The 16,155-nt window shown below is 42.3% G+C and overlaps 2 protein-coding genes and 2 pseudogenes across 7 annotated transcripts in view; all 4 read left to right on the top strand.

The window, feature by feature from the left end:
• LOC146979824 (uncharacterized) overlaps positions 1 to 2,671 on the top strand; it is a 5,037-nt pseudogene extending 2,366 nt beyond the window's left edge.
• Positions 1 to 16,155, top strand: part of LOC146979773 (protocadherin gamma-C5-like) — a 298,812-nt gene that overhangs the window by 6,146 nt on the left and 276,511 nt on the right. The window contains exon 1 of one of the 6 annotated variants that reach the window (XM_085789814.1): positions 12,167 to 14,681. The exons of 3 other annotated variants lie outside the window; for them this stretch is intronic. In XM_085789814.1, coding sequence (XP_085645940.1) covers positions 12,291 to 14,681 — 2,391 coding nt within the window. In that variant the 5' untranslated portion in view covers positions 12,167 to 12,290. Of the gene's footprint in view, positions 1 to 12,166; positions 14,682 to 16,155 lie in introns of those variants that run through there. 2 more of the 6 variants (XM_085789825.1, XM_085789826.1) reach the window with 2 other exon arrangements.
• LOC146979823 (protocadherin beta-15-like) lies at positions 3,874 to 6,475 on the top strand (annotated as a pseudogene).
• On the top strand, positions 8,259 to 10,725 carry LOC146979822 (protocadherin beta-15-like). The gene has a single exon (XM_085788856.1). It carries the CDS (start codon positions 8,323 to 8,325, stop codon positions 10,723 to 10,725), a length of 2,403 nt encoding a protein of 800 aa, XP_085644982.1. The 5' UTR covers positions 8,259 to 8,322.

Genomic DNA, 16,155 nt, shown 5'->3' with positions numbered 1-16,155 from the left:
AGAAAATAAACTCGCATTACTCCACCCACTATTACTGGCAATAGATATCAGTACTAGGTTATTTCAGAGATGCTGATAAATTTTTCCTATCGCCATTTGATCGTGTACACTGCTGTAAATGGCTGCGTTTACTGACTTTTGGACAGGTTTATTTAATATCGCAACTGACAGAATAGGTTGTAAAAGGGGAGAGACGTCTTTTGTGTCAGAAATGGGAGACAAAGGATTTTCAGCGCTGCCGAATGGATTTTTTTTTGTTTGCTTCCTTCCTTGTAACGCTGCCGTCCCGTTTAGGTAGACCTTATAGTTTTTTCTGTTGCCAGAAAAGATGAAACGAGGTTCTGTTATTGGAAATATTGCAAAGGATCTCGGTCTTGATCTGAGGACCCTGTCTTCCCGAAATGCCCGTGTAGATTTTGATGAGACACATGAGCGGTGCTGTGACATTAATCTAAGTACCGGCGATCTGATCACAATGGAAAGAATTGACAGAGAGAGCATTTGTGGCGAGAAACCATCATGTGTTGTAAAAATAGATTTGGTGTTAGAAAATCCTTTGGAGCTTCATCGAGTAAGTCTTCATATTCAAGACGTGAACGACAACTCGCCCAAATTCAGAGACAGTTTGATTGAAATGGAAATAAGTGAGTCAGCTGAGAAAGGTAACCGCTTCTCCATCGAGGAGGCCCACGACGCAGATATAGGTCAAAATGCGGTTCAGAGATATAACCTGCAAAAGAACGACAACTTTATTCTCGCGGTTGACAATAACAAGGTTGAACTCGTATTAGAAAATAAACTTGATCGAGAGAAACAAAAGGAGCTGAATTTGCTTCTCACAGCTCTAGATGGTGGCTCTCCTCAGAGATCAGGTACCGTAGTCATACACGTCACTGTGCTGGATGCTAATGATAACGCTCCAGTGTTTAGCCAGGCCGTTTATAAAGCCAGTCTGCCTGAAAACTCTCCTCCTGATACCATCGTAATTAAAGTCAGTGCTACTGATGCAGATGAAGGGGTGAATGGAGACGTGACCTATCAGTTTGGTCACGTTTCTGACATTGATGTAAATGTGTTTTCAATTGATCCTAAAACGGGAGAAATTAAAGTTACTGGTGTAATTGACTTTGAAAAAATTAGATCTTTTGACATGAGAGTTCAAGCTAAAGATGGTTTAGGGCTAACCTCGTACGCTAAAGTTAAAGTTGATGTTACTGATATAAATGATAATGCCCCTGTGATAAATCTTAAATCATTGTCTAATCCTATACCTGAGAACGTGTCACCTGGTACAGAGGTGGGCATCATTAATGTGCAGGACAGAGACTCAGAGAATAACAAACAGGTCCGCTGCTCCATTCAGCAAAATGTTCCTTTTAAGTTGGTTCCTTCTATTAAAAACTATTATTCTCTGGTGGACCACAAGGAACATACTGGACCGTGAACTAGTGTCAATTACAACATTACAAACACTGCCAACTAAGACGAGGGCTCTCCACCTCTGTCCTCCTCTAAAACTGTTCAGTTATCTGTAGCTGACATTCAACGACAACCCACGCAGTGTTTGAGGAACATCGTACAGCGCATATGTGACTGAAAATAACAAACCTGGCTCCACTTAAAGTTCCGTGTAGTGCTCGAAGACCCCCGAATGGAGGACAAAACGGTACAGTGATTATTTCTCTGTTACCTGGTGAGGTGAACGGTGCCCCGGTGTCCTCCTATCTGTCTGTTAACGTGAGACACGGGGGTGATCCACGCTGTCAGGTCGTTTGATTATGAACAGTTCAGGAGCTATTAAAGTACCACGTAGATGGCCAGAGAACAACCGTACTCCTCCGCTCAGCAGCAACGTGCCCGTCAGTGTTTTCATATCAGATGTAAACGACAACTCTCCTCAGATCCTGTACCGCCGCCCCGGAGGCAACTCCTTCATGACCGAGCTGTCCCCAAAGCAGCACACGGAATGACTCTCTGGTGTCCAAAGGTGATAGCAGCCAGTGGACGCGGACTCAGGACAGAACGCCTGGCAGTCCTATCATATAGTCCAAATCCACTGAACCGTGACTTTTTCACTATTGGTCCTCCACAGCGGAGAGATCAGGACACAAGCGGGACATCGTCTGAGTCTGACAGCATGAAACAGAACCTGATTGTGGCAGTGAAAAGATAACGGACAGCCCCTCTCTGTCTGCCACCTGCTCCATGTATTTACTGATGTCTGATAACTCGGCTGAGGTTGCCAGAACTGAAGGACATTTTCTTATGATGAGAAGAACTCCCAACTGACTCTCTTACAGTTTCATACGCTCTGGTTGTCAGTGTCCACCTTTTTCCTGACTTTCATCATCATCGTCATGGGTGTGGAAGGTTTTTTCCGCAGGAGAAAGCCCAGACTGTTGTTTGACGGAGCAGTCGCCATCCCCCACGCTTTATCCTCCCTCCTAAAAACGCAGATGTATGACGGCACAGGAACTTTGAAGCGCAGCACTTTAAAAATATGACCGCCTACCTGACAACAGGTTCAAGAACCAGTGACTTTAAGTTCGTGACGTCTTACAATGACAACACACTTCCTGCTGACCAGACTCTGAGGAAAAGTCCATCAGACTTCGCTGAAGTGTTTGGCGACTGCGATGCGTCTCCCGAGGTAGGGAAACTTTACATATGAGTAACCTCAGTGTTGTGAAAAACGTATATTTGTATTTTGCTTACCCTGGTTGAGGGGCTAGCCTCATTTTTAGTGGAGATTCATGGCGCACTTAATGGATATTTTCGGTTTGAAATTTCGGTACATTGTCACATTTCCTTCCTGAGACATTCTGTGTTAATTCACAAATGAAGTAAAACATTTAACCTATCAAATGCTCAAATGTTCACGTTTATTTTATTTTGTTAGGGTTAGACTCTCCCTCTGAAGCCTTCATCAAGTTAATTTGCTGTCTTTTGTGACATTAATGCATTGCTCTGGTGAAGAAAAGTATTGAATCTATGTTTTTACGTCTCTGTCCTTGGTGCTGAATTTTTTCTCGTTTTCTAGTGCAGTTTTCAAGTCAAGTCACTCCCATGTTTAATGCCGTTTTCGTCCCCAGCTGCTATTTGCTTACAAATAACGTTTTACTATTTTAAAGTTTTGACGCTGCTTTTTTCCTCGTCGGATTTCCTGTTTTCATGGTATTCTATTAATATGTTCTTGGTCTAAGCTGTTGTCACTGTAAGATTTTTTTTTTAAAGTTGTAAATACAAACCTTTACGATAATATACAATAATGAAAAATGAATTCAAATCAATGAACGTGTGCCAAGCATTAATGAGATATGGTGCAGTGCATCAGCATTCACTATGTTTTAAAATACGCCTGAATCCAAGCCATACCTGATCAACGTTTATTGACGCACATATTGAAATACATTTTGGATACGTTTTCTGAGTTGTAATGAGTCAGCGGGGAAATCGATCTCAATTATACTCCATTAAGATCAAGTTATTCTTTGGCATGAATGGAAGCACACTTTCACCGGGACATTTATAAAAGTCTGAGGCCAATGCGCAAAGACGGAAGATATTTGATTAACTTTTCACCATGGAGGAACACGTGACTTTTGGATATCCTTTCTCGTGAAGTGTTGATATATGATTACAGGCACAATTACATCAATTTCATGTTTTTAAGCTTTTCTCCACAAAGTGCGTCAGACAGCAAATATCTTGTATTTGTTTTGGCAGTCAGCATTCACTGAAGGAGTCTAGCTTTTGAAATATACACAGAAAAAAAGAATCATCATCCTGTTATACCTATGAAATACTCATGGTGTCAGTGTGTACCAGTGAACAAGAAGTATCAGCCATTCTCCACCCTTCAGTGTCAACGAATTTAAAACCAGGCTCTGCTCTTCTGCCGCAGTTGTCAGAAATCGCTTCGTGTTGTGGCGTTGTTTGTTTTTAGGAAGAATTCACGGATGTATTGGTGATCTATTAACTTGCTTGGTGACACATTCAATGTACGTGTTTTCCAGTAACAATGGAATACAGCAGATTTGACATTTACTGCGGCCTTGTTCTCATTTGGTTTGCTCTCCTCCCCGTCTATGGAGACGTGAGCTACTCTATCCCGGAAGAAATGAAGCGTGGATCTATTATCGGAAATATTGCAAAGGATCTGGGAATTGATCTGGGCAGGCTATCCGCTCGCAAAGCCCGAATTGATACAGAGGACACAGTTGTGAAGTACTGATGGTGTAAATCTGAATAACCGGCGACTATGATTGATTTCAAGAAAGGATTGATAGAGAAGGGCATTGTGCGAAAAGAGCCAAGCATGCGTCCTTTGACAACAGGAACACTGTACCTGGAAAATTCCCTTAGAGTCATGCATCGTATCATGTATCCTCCCGCGTCCAACAGATATTTAATGAGCTAATTTCACCACAATTTAAAGAAGATTCACTAAAGATTGAAATTCGAGAATCTGCAGACAAGGGCTCGCGTTTTCTGTTGGATGAAGCGCACGACGGAGACATCGGAGAAAATGCTGTTCAGGGCTACTCACTTCAGGAGAATGATCATTTCAAACTAAACGTTAAGTCAAAAGGTGGTGGGAGAAAATATGGAGAGCTAGTTTTAGACAAGGAATTAGACAGAGAAGACAAAAATGAGATTATGCTACTGCTTACAGCATTTGATGGCGGCTCTCCTCAGAGATCAGGTACTGTAGCCATACACGTCACTGTGCTGGATGCTAATGATAATGTACCAGTGTTTAGCCAGACCGTTTATAAAGCCAGTCTGCCTGAAAACTCTCCTCTAGATACGTTGGTGATCACAGTGAGTGCAACTGATGCAGATGAGGGAATCAATGGTGAAGTTACTTACGGATTTGACCGTGTTTCAGATGAAAACCAAGTTTTCTCTTTAAACCCTAAAACCGGGGAAGTTAGAGTGGCAGGAGCAATTGACCATGAGAAAGAATCTTCCTTTGAAATGCAGATCAGTGCCAAGGATGGTCTTGGATCAGCGTCATATACAACGCTGATAGTTGAAGTTACGGATACAAATGATAATGCTCCAGCTATTCATATAAAATCACTATCTAACTCCATACCTGAGAACGTGTCACCTGGTACAGAGGTGGGCATCATTAACGTGCAAGACAGAGACTCGGAGAATAACAGACAGGTCCGCTGCTCCATTCAGCAAAATGTTCCTTTTAAGTTGGTTCCTTCAATTAAAAACTATTATTCTCTGGTGACCACAGGACAACTGGACCGTGAACTAGTGTCTGATTACAACATTACAATCACTGCTACTGACGAGGGCTCTCCACCTCTGTCCTCCTCTAAAACTGTTCAGTTATCTGTAGCTGACATCAACGACAACCCACCTGTGTTTGAGGAACAGTCGTACAGCGCATATGTGACTGAAAATAACAAACCTGGCTCCACTTTATGTTCCGTTAGTGCTCGAGACCCCGACTGGAGACAAAACGGTACAGTGATTTATTCTCTGTTACCTGGTGAGGTGAACGGTGCCCGGTGTCCTCCTATTCTGTCTGTTAACGGAGACACGGGGGTGATCCACGCTGTCAGGTCGTTTGATTATGAACAGTTCAGGAGCTTTAAAGTCCACGTGATGGCCAGAGACAACGGTTCTCCTCCGCACAGCAGCAACGTGACCGTCCGTGTTTTTCATATCAGATGTGAACGACAACTCTCCTCAGATCCTGTACCCCGCCCCGGAGGGCAACTCCTTCATGACCGAGCTGGTCCCCAAAGCTGCACACGGAGGCTCTCTGGTGTCCAAAGTGATAGCAGTGGACGCGGACTCTGGACAGAACGCCTGGCTGTCCTATCATATAGTCAAATCCACTGATCCGGGACTTTTCACTATTGGTCTCCACAGCGGAGAGATCAGGACACAGCGGGACATTTCTGAGTCTGACAGCATGAAACAGAACCTGATTGTGGCAGTGAAAGATAACGGACAGCCCTCTCTGTCTGCCACCTGCTCCATGTATTTACTGATTTCTGATAACTTGGCTGAGGTGCCAGAACTGAAGGATATTTCTTATGATGAGAAGAACTCCAAACTGACCTCTTACCTGATCATCGCTCTGGTATCAGTGTCCACCTTTTTCCTGACTTTCATCATCATCGTCCTGGGTGTGAGGTTTTGTCGCAGGAGAAAGCCCAGACTGTTGTTTGACGGAGCAGTCGCCATCCCCAGCGCTTATCTCCCCCCTAATTACGCAGATGTTGACGGCACAGGAACTTTACGCAGCACTTACAATTATGACGCCTACCTGACAACAGGTTCAAGAACCAGTGACTTTAAGTTCGTGACGTCTTACAACGACAACACACTTCCTGCTGACCAGACACTGAGGAAAAGTCCATCAGACTTCGCTGACGCATTTGGAGATTGCGATGCTTCTCCTGAGGTACGGAGAAATTTTCTATTTGTATTCTACGGGTCATGACCTCAAGGCTCGTTCTCTGGTATTCGCTGCTCTCTTGATTGCTCTTTGTCATCATCATTCGAAAAATATTTGAAGTAAACCATGTTTCCTCTGCCTAACTCTTTGGTGGTTAACTCTGGCAGAGCCTCCGATTTCTTTTGTAGCATATATAATAGTTTCATTATCTTGATTCGATCCTAATACTTTTCTTTTTGAGTTTTATTTCAGTACAATTCTTTAGATATTGTCTGTACTGAACGTGCTTGATTTCTCTCCCACGAATAAATAGATTTTGATATTAACTGTCTTAAATATCACCTAATTATTTTAGTTATTTATTAAATGATCCTCACAAAGACTCTTGACTTAAGTCTTTACGATTAAAATCATATCACCAACAGACTTATACCATGAGTTCATACATCACAGTTACACACAGAGATATACTGTATTTTCGTTTAACAATTTTGAAACGCCCGGAATGTATTTCTCCCCCATGGACACAGTCTAGATTTTGATATTAACTGTCTTAAATATCACCTTTTATTTGTTATTATTATCTTAGTTATTTATTAAGGATCCTCACATAAGCATTATAGTTATTTTTATCAAAGGGACACGGCCTTACAACACAGCCATCAAGTAAGATGCACGTCTTTTTAACCCTGCAATTCCGTTTACATTGTCCTCGCTGGTGTGGATAGTTCTGTCAAACATGTAATTCACTATTTAAACGTCTGTTACCATTGATAAATATGCGCACACTCTAAATGAAAAGAAAAGGCCAGTCATTATTTGTCCGCGAGTGTCACAGAAAGATTGTTTCATTTGGTGAAACTCGCACAGTCTCTTGTTTGGTGGGTGTTAATATTTCCAGCTGAGCAGCTGAAATGACAGTTCTGTTTCATTTGGCTTTGTTACAGCTGTTGGTCAGTCGTGAATGATATTGCCATGTTGTGAGCCTTTTTTTAATCGCCCTTTGTAGCTGGTGTTTACTACAGAAACAATTAAAGTAACGTTTTGAGACGTACTGAAGTAGATCTAAGTATCCACAGAGTGTTTTCATTGGAGTGAAATACATTTCTGGCGTTTCAAAATTATTGAATGGATGTCATCATTCCAAATATATATACTATCTGCGTGTAACTGTGAGGTATGAACTCGCGGTATTTGTCTGTTGGTGATATGGTTTTAATCGTAAAGAATTAAGTCAACAGTCAAATGAAGTCCCAATCCTACCAATAAAAAAAATATTTGTATAACTTTTTTCCCCCATGTTATTTTGACCTGCAGAAAAAACAGTTTCGAAAGTTTTTGTTGTAGGCTGCATGGCTACGCTGTACTTACTCTGTTGACTGGACCGTTTACCATTTGAAGTAGTGAAAATACGAGAGATCAATGGAAATATTTCCACAGTGTTGCCTTCTCATTCCCTGTGGTTTTTACATTTTTACATATTAGGCAATTTGAAACACGTATCTGAGATACAAAATACATTTATGTGGATTTAAACAGTTTGAAACATCTCTTGCTTTACAAGTGTAAAACATGTTTCCTTAAAGTAAATAATTTCATTGTTGGTCCTGTGTTGATGAACAGGATTCTTTCGACCGGTATATTGAATGTTTCAAAAATAAATAATACATTGCCTTGTCATACCAAAATAACTCTCATGGTGTCAGTGTGCACCAAAAAACGAGAAGGCTTGATCATTCTCCACCCTTCACTGTCAACGATTTCAAACCCCGATTCTGCTATTGTGCTACAGTTTACATGAGCGCTTCGTGAGAGAATCACTGTTTTGACGTATTGCTACAGTATATAGGCCGCTTTGTTGCTGAAGTGGTCTTTTTTCACTATAAGGAACAATGGGACATAACGGAATCGCGCTGGACTTCGGCCTTGCATTCATTTTTCTTGCCTTTCATCTTGTTCATGGAGACGTTAGCTATTCTGTTCTGGAGGAGATGAAACGTGGATCTGTGATTGGAAATATCGCTAAGGATGTTGGACTTGATTTGAGCAGGCTGTCTGCTCGAAAGGCTCGTATCGATACAGAGGACGACAACGTTCAGTACTGCGGTGTAAATCTCAATACCGGAGACTTGATTGTACAAGAAAGGATCGACAGAGAAGGGCTTTGTGCGAAAAAGGCCTCGTGTGTTGTGAAACAGGAACTCGTATTGGAAAATCCATTAGAGCTACACCGTATAAGCATCCGTGTTCAAGATATTAATGATAATTCGCCACAGTTTAACGAGGATTCACTCAGAATTGAAATTCAGGAATCAGCAGTTAAGGGTGCACGGTTCCTTTTAGGAGAGGCGCATGATGCTGACATTGGAGAAAATGCTGTTCAGAGTTACACACTTCAGGAGAATGGCCACTTTAAATTAGAGGTAAACACAAAGGCAGGCGGAAGAAAATATTGTGAGTTAGTTTTAGAGAGAGAATTAGACAGAGAAGACAAAAACGAGATCATATTATTGCTTACCGCATTTGATGGCGGCTCTCCTCAGAGATCAGGCACTGTAGCCATACACGTCACTGTCCTGGATGCTAATGATAATGTACCAGTGTTTAGCCAGACGGTTTATAAAGCCAGTCTGCCTGAAAACTCTCCTCTAGATACGTTGGTGGTCACAGTGAGTGCAACTGATGCAGACGAGGGAGTCAACGGTGAAGTTACTTATGGATTTGACCATGTTTCAGGTGAAACTAGCAATGCATTTTCTTTACACCCGAAGTCGGGAGAGGTGAGAGTCGCTGGATCTATTGATTATGAGAAAGTATCATCATATGATCTGCAGATCAGCGCCAAAGATGGTCTGGGTTTAGTCTCATATGCTACGTTAATGATTGAAATTACGGATACAAATGATAATGCTCCAGTGATACAACTAAAATCACTGTCTAACCCCATACCTGAGAACGTGTCACCTGGTACAGAGGTGGGCATCATTAATGTGCAGGACAGAGACTCAGACAATAACAAACAGGTCCGCTGCTCCATTCAGCAAAATGTTCCTTTTAAGTTGGTTCCTTCAATTAAAAACTATTATTCTCTGGTGACCACAGGACAACTGGACCGTGAACTAGTGTCTGATTACAACATTACAATCACTGCCACTGACGAGGGCTCTCCACCTCTGTCCTCCTCTAAAACTGTTCAGTTATCTGTAGCTGACATCAACGACAACCCACCTGTGTTTGAGGAACAGTCGTACAGCGCATATGTGACTGAAAATAACAAACCTGGCTCCACTTTATGTTCCGTTAGTGCTCGAGACCCCGACTGGAGACAAAACGGTACAGTGATTTATTCTCTGTTACCTGGTGAGGTGAACGGTGCCCCGGTGTCCTCCTATCTGTCTGTTAACGGAGACACGGGGGTGATCCACGCTGTCAGGTCGTTTGATTATGAACAGTTCAGGAGCTTTAAAGTCCACGTGATGGCCAGAGACAACGGTTCTCCTCCGCTCAGCAGCAACGTGACCGTCAGTGTTTTCATATCAGATGTGAACGACAACTCTCCTCAGATCCTGTACCCCGCCCCGGAGGGCAACTCCTTCATGACCGAGCTGGTCCCCAAAGCTGCACACGGAGGCTCTCTGGTGTCCAAAGTGATAGCAGTGGACGCGGACTCTGGACAGAACGCCTGGCTGTCCTATCATATAGTCAAATCCACTGATCCGGGACTTTTCACTATTGGTCTCCACAGCGGAGAGATCAGGACACAGCGGGACATTTCTGAGTCTGACAGCATGAAACAGAACCTGATTGTGGCAGTGAAAGATAACGGACAGCCCTCTCTGTCTGCCACCTGCTCCATGTATTTACTGATTTCTGATAACTTGGCTGAGGTGCCAGAACTGAAGGATATTTCTTATGACGAGAAGAACTCCAAACTGACCTCTTACCTGATCATCGCTCTGGTGTCAGTGTCCACCTTTTTCCTGACTTTCATCATCATCGTCCTGGGTGTGAGGTTTTGTCGCAGGAGAAAGCCCAGACTGTTGTTTGACGGAGCAGTCGCCATCCCCAGCGCTTATCTCCCTCCTAATTACGCAGATGTTGACGGCACAGGAACTTTACGCAGCACTTACAATTATGACGCCTACCTGACAACAGGTTCTAGAACCAGTGACTTTAAGTTCGTGACGTCTTACAATGACAACACACTTCCTGCTGACCAGACTCTGAGGAAAAGTCCATCAGACTTTGCTGATGCGTTTGGAGATAGTGATGCTTCTCCCGAGGTAGGAACATAAGCATTTTTCACACGTCTGACGCTTGATCTTTTTAGTTTTAATTAACGTATAACATGCAACAACAACCTTCAAGGCAAATTCATAAGCTTTATTTCTTAGGAAATTGTCACACCAAGGCTGATATTACACCGCAGAGCGAAAAAAATACTTCGATCATCATTATACTTTTCCTCTAGTTTTGGTGATTCTTTTTTCTCTATAGTGTGCAGAATTGTAAAATTCAGTTTATTTTTGAGAGTTTAAATCATTTTTTGCACATTTTCCCCTCGCAGTATAATTTGTTCAGATCGGTGTCTCTTTGATTTCGAACGGTCCTGCGGCGTTTTCTTTGTGTCGCTGTCCTTGGTCCTGAACTCACCGCTTGTGCCTGTGATGTGTGCTGCTTTTTTTTTTTTTTTTTTTTTAGCAATTCGCAGTCAAACGATTCAAATCACATGCTATGTTATTTCTCTTTCATATTTGAAGGTGTGTGTGGGCCATTTTTCATATTTGGACAGGAAAGTGATGGGACAGTTAGTTGAGTGAGGAGAGGCGCCTTAGTTCGGAGTCGACCCGTGGGTAATGCAACCATGGCTGGCCTACATGGTGCGCGCTCCACGGTGAGCCACTGGAGCGCCTCAGCCTATTGGTTTCACTTTACGCACCCGGGTGCCATAAAGTATTTTCTGTGTTGTACACTGATACATTTTTATGCAGTAAAATAACACCGGCAGTTGAACTGAAATTGTTTGTAGTCAGTGTTCCTTGTTTGTAAGGACCCAGTAACTTCCTACCATTAACGTGCAAATATATGTAAGAAGTTAATCCCTCTTATGTCTTGAGTTTAATTCTAGGTGCAGTCAAAATTGATTAAACCAAAACAGTACAACGTGTAATGAATGTTGTAGGTTTAATCAGTGGTCTTTGTATGCAACATTAATCATTGGTCTACCTACGTTGTAATCCAGGTGGTCTTTGCGTAAAGTCGCGCGACAAACTTGACTGTTTGAAAATATGTTGTATTTTTGTAAGAGAGGGAGCGAGGTGAGTTTGTAGTAGATCTACACATATTTGCATTTTAATGTTAAATAACTTCACATGTGATCAAAAGTTTAACATTTTGGGAAATGATCTCATACATTATGAAAAGCTTTCGGTGGATCTCCTCTGATGGAAGCGCTTGTAATTGCTTTTCTCAATGCCGGTGAGATCAAACATCCACTTCACTTAAATCAAGCTGAAATAATGTCAATAATATTGATGTGACTCATTGTACTTAATTAAGTCCCATTAAAAAAAGCTTTCATATGGACAAATTATACGATAAGGTATTAAGAAGATGATCTGCACCACTAATAGAAAATTGCTATAATGCATTCAAACTCTTGGTGTCAGTATAGACCAGGTATTAAGTCGAATGATCAGCCATTTTTGCACACCACCAGGATTGGGATCGTCCAGTCCTGTATCCCTTCAGCCTTCAACAAAGACGGCTAATGCTCTGAAGAGACATATATTTAGGAACTGAATAAGATATATTTCGTTCTTGAAACTTCTCTCTTTTTGTGTCGCGCTGTTGTCGGGTGATGGATCTACAGCGCGTTATTCAAAGCTGTGGCTTTGTCTTTTTCCTTATTGTGGTGCACCATGCTCATGGAGATTTAAGCTATTCGGTGCAGGAGGAGCTGAAGCGCGGATTTGTTATTGGAAATATCGCCAAGGATCTCGGGCTGGAGGTGGGCAGACTATCTGCTCGCAAAGCTCGTGTTGACATGGAGGGAAGCGACAGACAGTATTGCGGGATAAATCTACGAAATGGGGATTTATTGGTGGCGGACAGAATAGACAGAGAGGAACATTGTGGAGAAAAGCCGTCGTGTGTTCTCAAATTTGACTTGCTTTTAGAAAATCCACTGGAGTTGCACCGTTTGTCTCTGCAGGTGCAGGACGTCAACGACAATGCACCAGTTTTTCCAAAGGATATCATAAAGCTGGAAATCGGAGAGTCAGCTGATAAAGGTGCTAGGTATCGTATTAATGCCGCCCGCGACGCAGACATAGGCAAAAATTCTGTAGAAAACTACGTTCTTCAACAAAACCCGCACTTTGTGTTCAGTATCCAGACGACAAGTGCTGGTAGTAAATACGGTGAGTTGGTTTTAGACAAGGAGTTAGACCGAGAGGAGCAGCAGGAGATGAAATTATTGCTGACCGCTGTAGATGGTGGTTCTCCTCAGAGATCCGGAACTGTCGTCATACACGTCATTGTACTTGATGCAAATGATAATGCCCCAGTATTTACTGAGGCCGTATATACAGCTTCTTTACCAGAAGACTCACCTTTGAAAACGAAAGTTATCACTGTAAGTGCTACAGATGCAGATGAGGGTGTTAATGGAGAGGTTACATATGAATTTAGTTCAGTATCTGATAAATCACGACAGCTTTTTTCTCTGGATGAGAAAACAGGAGAAATCAGTGTGACAGGTGACTTAGACTATGAAGAGGGATCTAAGTATGAGGTGTTTGTTGGGGCCAAAGACGGTTATGGGCTCTCTTCAGAAGCAAAAGTGATTATTGATATCACTGATGTGAATGACAATGCCCCGGTCATATACTTAAAATCACTGTCTAATCCCATACCTGAGAACGTGTCACCTGGTACAGAGGTGGGCATCATTAATGTGCAGGACAGAGACTCTGACAATAACAGACAGGTCCGCTGCTCCATTCAGCAAAATGTTCCTTTTAAGTTGGTTCCTTCTATTAAAAACTATTATTCTCTGGTGACCACAGGACAACTGGACCGTGAACTAGTGTCTGATTACAACATTACAATCACTGCCACTGACGAGGGCTCTCCACCTCTGTCCTCCTCTAAAACTGTTCAGTTATCTGTAGCTGACATCAACGACAACCCACCTGTGTTTGAGGAACAGTCGTACAGCGCATATGTGACTGAAAATAACAAACCTGGCTCCACTTTATGTTCCGTTAGTGCTCGAGACCCCGACTGGAGACAAAACGGTACAGTGATTTATTCTCTGTTACCTGGTGAGGTGAACGGTGCCCCGGTGTCCTCCTATCTGTCTGTGAACGGAGACACGGGGGTGATCCACGCTGTCAGGTCGTTTGATTATGAACAGTTCAGGAGCTTTAAAGTCCACGTGATGGCCAGAGACAACGGTTCTCCTCCGCTCAGCAGCAACGTGACCGTCAGTGTTTTCATATCAGATGTGAACGACAACTCTCCTCAGATCCTGTACCCCGCCCCGGAGGGCAACTCCTTCATGACCGAGCTGGTCCCCAAAGCTGCACACGGAGGCTCTCTGGTGTCCAAAGTGATAGCAGTGGACGCGGACTCTGGACAGAACGCCTGGCTGTCCTATCATATAGTCAAATCCACTGATCCGGGACTTTTCACTATTGGTCTCCACAGCGGAGAGATCAGGACACAGCGGGACATTTCTGAGTCTGACAGCATGAAACAGAACCTGATTGTGGCAGTGAAAGATAACGGACAGCCCTCTCTGTCTGCCACCTGCTCCATGTATTTACTGATTTCTGATAACTTGGCTGAGGTGCCAGAACTGAAGGACATTTCTTATGACGAGAAGAACTCCAAACTGACCTCTTACTTGATCATCGCTCTGGTGTCAGTGTCCACCTTTTTTCTGACTTTCATCATCATCGTCCTGGGTGTGAGGTTTTGTCGCAGGAGAAAGCCCAGACTGTTGTTTGACGGAGCAGTCGCCATCCCCAGCGCTTATCTCCCTCCTAATTACGCAGATGTTGACGGCACAGGAACTTTACGCAGCACTTACAATTATGACGCCTACCTGACAACAGGTTCAAGAACCAGTGACTTTAAGTTCGTGACGTCTTACAATGACAACACACTTCCTGCTGACCAGACTCTGAGGAAAAGTCCATCAGACTTTGCTGATGCGTTTGGAGATAGTGATGCTTCTCCCGAGGTAGGAATACGTGTCACGTGTTTCACCTATACGTCTAATTGTATCTCAGTAATTTCTTCAATAGCAAAACAAGTACTTAGTTCAGCCTTTTTGGTCTTTTCGTAAGAATGAATGAAGTTGAACATTTTCACACCACTGTCCTACAGTTAATGCCTTATCATTTTAATTTTAATTCACGTATAAAATGCAACAATAACCTTCAACGCAAATTCATGAGCTTAATTTCCTACGAAATAGTCACACTGAGCCTGAGTTTTCTTCTAGTTTTGGTAATTTGTTTTTACATCATGCTGTCCAGAATTGTCAAATTGTGTGTTTTTTTTAAAAGAGAGATTTAATCTTCTTTTGTACCTTTCCCTCTCAGACTATATCATTTGTTCACACATTGTTGTCTCTGTGCTTTGGAGTACTACTGGCGTTTTCGTTGTGTTGCTGTCCTTGGTCCTGAACTTACCGCTTGTTCATGTCGTGCTGTTGTTTTTTAATGCTTCGTCTTTCCCCCTTTATCTTTAAAGTTATTTGTGGGCCACGTTTCTCTATTTGCGCGGGGAAGTGGAGACAGATGAAAAGACATGCTGTAATGGCCATAGTTCGGAGTCAAATTTATGGCTAATTCAACAATGCCTCCACGATGTGAGCCCCTGGAGCGCCCCAGCCTATTAGTTTGCTTTACACAACCGGGTCCCATACAATTTTTGCTGTGTAGTACACTTATATATTTTATGTAATAAAACAACACCGATAGTTGAACTTAAGTTTATTAATTTATTTGTAGTCAGTGAGAAGTATTCCTACCTACTAACATACTGCTATTAACGTGTAAATATTTAAAGGGAGTTAATCCCTCGTTTGTCTTTAGTTTAATTCTCGGTGAAGTCAAAATTGATTACAATGAAACAGTGCAACGACTAAATAATTTTGTCAGTTTGATCAGTGGTGTTTGTATGCAACATTAATCTTTAGTCTGCCTGCTTTGTATTTTCGATTTTTACATCTACCTTTCAACATTAAATAACGCCATGTGTGATCAGAGAATAATATTAGGAGAGTGTTGTTCTGGTTTCATTTGAACAGCTTTCGGTGGATTTCCTCTGATCAAAGCGCTTGTATTTGCTTTTCTCAATCCATGTGAGATCAACCATCCACTACATTTAAATCCAGGTGAAATTATGTAAATATTTCTGTGCCCCATTACACTTTGTGAAGTCCAATTAAGATGAGCATTCATTCAAGTACTATGGCCAAATCATCCGATAAGGTATTTAGAAGATAATCCACACCAGTGATGGAAAATTGCTATGATACATTCAAACTCTTGGTGTCAGTATAGACCAGCTATTAAGTCGAATGATCAGATTGGGTTCGTCCAGCCCTATGTCCCTTCAGCCTCCAACAAAGACGACTACTGCTCTGAAGAGACATACATTTAGGAACAGAATAAGATATATTTCATGCTTGAAACTTCTCTCTTTTT

The sequence above is a fragment of the Trachurus japonicus genome, chromosome 10, assembly GCF_045865225.1.
Source record: "Trachurus japonicus isolate A0001 chromosome 10, Traja_1.0".
Classification (NCBI taxonomy): Eukaryota; Metazoa; Chordata; class Actinopteri; order Carangiformes; family Carangidae; genus Trachurus; species Trachurus japonicus.
This window is presented reverse-complemented; position numbering and strand designations above follow the sequence as displayed.

Bases quoted from the DNA above. Each gene is read 5' to 3' on its own strand.
- LOC146979822 (XM_085788856.1), top strand. From the start codon at position 8,323: ATGGGACATAACGGAATCGCGCTGGACTTCGGCCTTGCATTCATTTTT.